This window comes from Plasmodium fragile, assembly GCF_000956335.1.
Source record: "Plasmodium fragile strain nilgiri unplaced genomic scaffold supercont1.35, whole genome shotgun sequence".
Classification (NCBI taxonomy): domain Eukaryota; phylum Apicomplexa; class Aconoidasida; order Haemosporida; family Plasmodiidae; genus Plasmodium; species Plasmodium fragile.
The window spans coordinates 200,639-206,532 of record NW_012192615.1 but is presented as its reverse complement, the minus strand read 5'-3'; the positions used below and the strand labels follow the sequence as shown (position 1 = coordinate 206,532).

General features: G+C 41.5%; 1 protein-coding gene across 1 annotated transcript in view; it reads right to left on the bottom strand.

Moving 5' to 3' along the window:
- Nucleotides 1-3,393, bottom strand: part of AK88_03215 (uncharacterized protein) — a gene marked incomplete at both ends in the record, with an annotated part of 4,205 nt that extends 812 nt beyond the window's left edge. Inside the window, 2 exons of the mRNA XM_012480836.1 lie at nt 118-256; nt 439-3,393. Of these exons, the coding sequence (XP_012336259.1) occupies nt 118-256; nt 439-3,393 (3,094 nt within the window). The remainder of the gene's footprint in view (nt 1-117; nt 257-438) is intronic.
- Nucleotides 3,394-5,894: the final 2,501 nt, after the last annotated feature.

Below are 5,894 nucleotides of genomic sequence, written 5' to 3'. Positions count from 1 at the left end.
AAAAAAAAAAAAAAAAAAAAAAAAAAAAAAAAGCGGTTAAAAGGAGTTTATCATAGTGGGTCTTATTGGTCCATTCGCCGATCAGCCAATCGCGTAAGCTCATATTCCCCAGCGTACCCTTTTTGGCCCGCTCCTCGAGCTCGTCCCAAGAGAGTCCCTCGTCGTCGGAGTCCTCCTCGACTTCCCCTTCCCCGTCGCTCTCCGTGGCGAGGCTCTCGTCTTCGCTGTCATCGTAGTCGCTGTCGTCCTCGGCGCTCTGCAGTGGGGCGGAAAATGTGGACAAAAAAAAAGGTGAGAAAATGTGATGAAGAAAAAAAAAAAAAAAATGGGGTGATTGTGTCTTGTTCTCAGTCCAATTGCGACCTTCGCACTGTAGTTGGCACCACCACTTCGCTGCCACTACGCGTTTGCTGCCGCAACCCCTTCGCTTCAACTCACCATCTCCGACTCGTCCAGCTCGTACTCGTCGTCGTCGTCCTCATCCTCGGCAGACTGCTCATCCTCCTCGTCATCGTCGCCAAGGAACCCGTCGAACCCCTTCGATTCAACGAACGAGTCAATGTCGGCCAAAATGGTCTTCAAAATATTTCCCCACTGAAGGTTGTTCTTCCCCTCATAGTACACAATGTCAATGGTGGTCAGCCACTTCTTAATAGTGTCAATATACTCAGTGGGTATCACATCAATACGCTTCACAGGCTTGGTGTAATCCTTAAATACAAAAATCATATCGAAGTTACGTAACCCATGGTGTATTCTTTCGAGGGAAGCAATTTCAATATCTTCCACGGACAGGATAAAAGGTGGCCATTCCACAAGGTGATTAATCGTATTTGCTGTTACAAAAATTTCCACGTTACTTTTATTTGGAACTCCAGAAAAGGTCAATTCAGGATAGGGAATTTCGAATTCTATTTTGGAAATATCTTGCATTTGTTGTACGAAATTTTTAAAAATTAAATTGAGTCGATTTTTCTGTTCCCTTTCTTTCATTTCGTCATGCATTTCATCTGGGTCATACACATTCCTTGCCTTGGCTCGATCGAGGTCATCAATTTGGGTTCCTGCCTCGCAGTAAAATTGCACATCCAGCGTCTTCTTCTTTCCAACCATAATATACCTCTTCAAGTGGAAGTGAATTAAAATAATTAATTGTCCATCGCAAGGCTGATAAAAGGCATATTTTATATCATCAAAAAGGATGTCAATATATTCTGTCGTTCCTCGAGAATTTGCAGAATACCTGACCCCATTTGTGTGTAGCTCCAACGTTCCTAATATTTTTCTTCCTGTGAATATATTGGGTCTGGTCATAAGATCTCTCAGCATAATTCTTCTTCCACTTTTGTTCAATATTAATTTTTCCTGAGCATGTTGGGGATCATTCACATCCGCTTCCACTTCCTTCTGCTTCACATGCTTTATAAGATCCTTCACCTGTTTAACAATATTTTGAAAATGCCTTTCATCATTCGATTTAAATATCAACTCCTTTATATACATTTCCTTTTCCTGCAGAGTGGGGAATGTATTGAAATCGCCTTTCAACACCCCTTGCCCTCCTGGTACTTGAAAATTTATACGCAACACGAATATATCATTATTGTCTTCATAATTCGAGCTCAAATTTTTTATCGTGGAAACATGAAATGGAATATGTGCCCCGTTGATTGGAAGTAAAATACATTCATGCTTATTATCAACACATATTATGTTTGGCCTCAAATCTCTAGGAAGCATATCAACATCATTGTACGCTTTTACATCTTCTAACTTTTTCACATTTTTCTTATTTGGATCCTTGTAATCACTTGTTCCTTTGGAAAATCGAATTTTAATTTCATTCATTTTTTTCTCCTTAAGTTCACTTTGTCTTTTGTTTAATTCTTCCATTTCTTGTTCATTGTTATGAGCGAGGGAATTCTTATTTCTCCTCCTTAACCTATCTGACACAATAACACTAGCTGCATTGTTTAAAATGCTAGCAGAAATTCCGGTCTTCTCTTTTTTATAATCTCCATTTTGTTCCTTCTTTTCACTCTTCACCTTAGTATCATTCTCCTCTTCACTCTTGCTATCCTCCAATTCATACGAAATGGTATTTATTTCTTTACTAATCGAGTCCGTAAGTACATTGACCTCCCCCGCGTCATTAATGCACACCGTATCGCTGATCCATATGGCAAAATTGTTCTTGTCATTCTCAGGCACATTTTCAAATCCAACCGATAAATTATAAGAAGTATTCTTCTGAATCATTCCACTTGTATTATTTTCCGTTATTAAAAAATCCTTCTCCATGAACTCAATACCAATCACATGTCCAAGGCACTTGACAAAATAATCTTCCACATTTATCTCACTCAAAGTAGAATAATCCTTTTTACTTGTCTTAACAAAACTAAGCGCCTTTTTATACACATCTGCATATGTACTCTGCACCTGCAGGCATTCCTTAATCACATACTTTTCAATAGCCAAAGTGAAGCTATACAACTCCTTATGTTGCGTCTTCGCATTTAGCAAAAGAGTCCTATTCACATTTGAACAAAGCTCCTTATACTTCACACCCACACCAACAAGTATAGTACCCTCATTCTGGGACAGGTAACTTTTGTTATTGCTATTTTTATAATTTAAGGTAAATTCATTTCCACTTTGTACATTACTATATATAACATCTATGTCGTCTATATCAACCTTCAATTTTTCCTTCAACTTCAAAACACATTTTTTATTTTCATGAAATTTTAATGCCTTGTCCTTTATCTTGTCATGGCTCTGGTATTCCTCACTGTCTAATGCATTCTCTATAGTTGTTATTAAAATATTTTTTAAAATAATACAAGCAATATCACTCCCACTTTTCTGAATCTTTATATCTGACTCGGATCGAAAATTCAACAAAAATTTCAAATCGGTATTCACATCTAGCTGAGGAATTTCTAAAGCTTTTATAAAATTATAACAACTTTCAAAAAAATTGCCCATTGCATCTTTATCCTTCAGAACAGCTATTTCTTCCGTTCCTACCTCATTAATCATTTTTTTTATTTTATTAAAATTCTCCGTATTGTCATTGGTTCTTTCCATCACTTGTACATTTTCCACGCTATCCAATAGCGGCTGCAAAAATTTTTTTTTCTTGTCACTTGTTAAAATGATTAACTTTTCCTTGTTCAGGAACAGAAAAAACGTCTCTGTAAGTTGGTACCCCAACAGCCACATCTGAAACTGCTCTTGCGTCGTGGCATTTTCCTCCTTGCTAGACTTTCCAGACAAAACGCAAAACGCCTTGCTCTGCGAAAAGCTTTTATTTTCACAACTCTCCCAGAAAGAAAACACCAACTTCAACTTCGCCTTGGCATTTTCAATATCCAATGACTCGTTCATTGTGTATGTGCGTTGGTGTATGCGTGGGGGGGGGGAGTTATTAGACGGGTAAAGCGGCGCGCTCAGCACAAGTTAGCTCCTTAATGAGCACACACACGTGGGTATGCTCCTATGCGCAGCGTCTGCCTCTGCTGGCCGCCTCTAACACGCGTGTCTCGGCGAGGGACGATCACGGATGGAGTAAAATGTATAACTGCACTTCCAAATGTACGCTCACTTGTGCGCATATGCCGATCTCCTCCTAGATCTCTCTCCACTTCCGCTCGCTTCTATCCTCAGCGATATGCTCACGGCGGGAACCATGCATATGCCACCTCTTTCTTCCGTTAGGCAGGCAGGGGGGGGGGGGGCATAATTTGTCCCTTCCGCTCTGCCCTGCCGGTCGGCATGCCCTTTCACTCCTGTGGTCTTCCCCACCGTCTGGCTTCCCCTCTTTTTCTCGATCACCCGTTTGGCGTAAGCTCTCCCTCCAATGGGGAAGTTACAATGAGGAGCGAATTGGTGGGGTCACTTGGCTTCTTCGCCGATTCACCAAATCTCCTTATACGCTCGTGAAAAATGAAAAGGGGGGAATTTCAAAATACCGAATCTTATTAGCACGTGAGGAAAAGGGGAAAAAAAAAAAAAAAAAAAAAAAAAAGTAAATATTTCCTCTTTCTCAAAAGGGAATAAAATAATACATGGCAGAAAAACAAATGAGCATTTGGAGATTTGTGAGAAAAAAAAAAAAAAAAAATTTTTTTTTCCTGATCGACTTCTTGGTTGATTTACTGGCCTGCCCTGTTCATGTGCAAACACCTACGCATGTGCAAGTGCATATGGGCATATTTTTTTCACGCGGACCTGACTTATGCATCTCCACACAGAGGCTTGCTTTACTGCGTACAAATTTCTATACAAATGTGCACACGCGTAGGACTACAGAAAATGGGCACTTCTGCACATGTGCCAAGTGGCGAATGCAGCAGTAGAAGCTCCCTGTGTGAGAGAAATTCGTGAGTGCAGGCACATGTGTTAGAGATGTAACCCACGCGGTGTCACTCGATTCGAGCCTTAAAGGGGTGTGTGGTGCGCGAAGCCAGATGCTGGGAATGATCTAATGCACTCAGCTGGGGAGAGAGGGGTGGAGGGGGTGCCTAAAGGAGATCGAGAGGAATAAACTCGAGTCGGGTGTGGCCCGTTTGCCGGGTGTTCCGCACGTTGTGTCCGCTACACATTATTTAGCTTAAGTTTTGTTTCACTGCGCTTATCTTTTCCGGATTGTCTTAGCAAGCACGACCTCACGGGGGTTAACTTTTTTTTTTTTTTTTTTTTTTTGAACTTTCGCCTGCTCTATTAGCTTTGTGTCTCGGACATCCCTTCCTTGTTCAGTTGGGCACTTAAGTATACCGCTTCTGCCCTGTGCGAATACGTCAGAGCGATGGGGACCCACCAAGCGTCTCCACATGGACATGCACACGTGTGCATGCATATGAAGTATATTTGCATATCTGTATGAAGGTATCGTTTTGGCTTTTCTCCGTGCGCCTTTCCCTGCAGAGTGTGTACCTTGCCAAGTTTATCTCCCGCGAAAGTGGAGGAACCCCTCACATGAGCGGATGCCATGGCAACTTCATCACTACACACACAAAAGGCAAACCTTTTGGCTGATGAGAAATCCAGCACGATTTAAAAAAAAAAAAAAAAAAAAAAAGAAATACTCCTTGTTAGCTCTCCACAGAAGAGATCACGTGAATACACATTTTGGCCCATTTCTCCCTTCAAATGGCGGTGAACTTAACCACAATTTTGTTTCACCTATTTTACATTTTCCCATGTATGGCGCGCAGGAGAGTAACAGCGTTGTGCATCGCTTGAGAGTGGCCTCCTTCAAAATTTGCCGCTCATAAAAATTTCAGATAGAAATATCCCCCCTTTGCGCATTACCAAGGATGCACACCCAGCCGAAAGTTCTATACGGCATAAGTCTGTGCGGGTGCACACCATTATGTCATTCTAATGGAGGAACCTCAAATGTATAATCCTTCACAAGTAGTGCATAATATGTATTTGGGGAAATTAAACCCGAATGATCATTTCGTACGTTCTTCCCCGCCTACCTATACACACGAACACAAACACACCGTTCCGCTTGTGTGTAACGCCAGTGATCCATAATGTCTACACTACTTGCAAACTGGCACCGTAAAATTGGAAGGGGGTCATATCTTAAAAAGGCTAACTGAACATAAAGGGGGGGCAGGTTGATGTGCTTGCTGGTCTGCACTTACGTATCGAACTGCTTTGCATGTCGCAGATGAGGGGGTTGAGAACAGTTCGACCGCGTCGAGGCGATGAAAAGTCATGAGGCCATCACTTCGAGGCCAATTCGTCAGCCCGTGGGAAGGTCTACACGGGTGGGTGCAATTTTACGAATGAACCGTGTCATCAGGTTTTTTTTTTTTTTTTTTTTTCTGTTCATGTGAAATGAACATAGCTAGCTGTTTAGGTCACCATTTGGT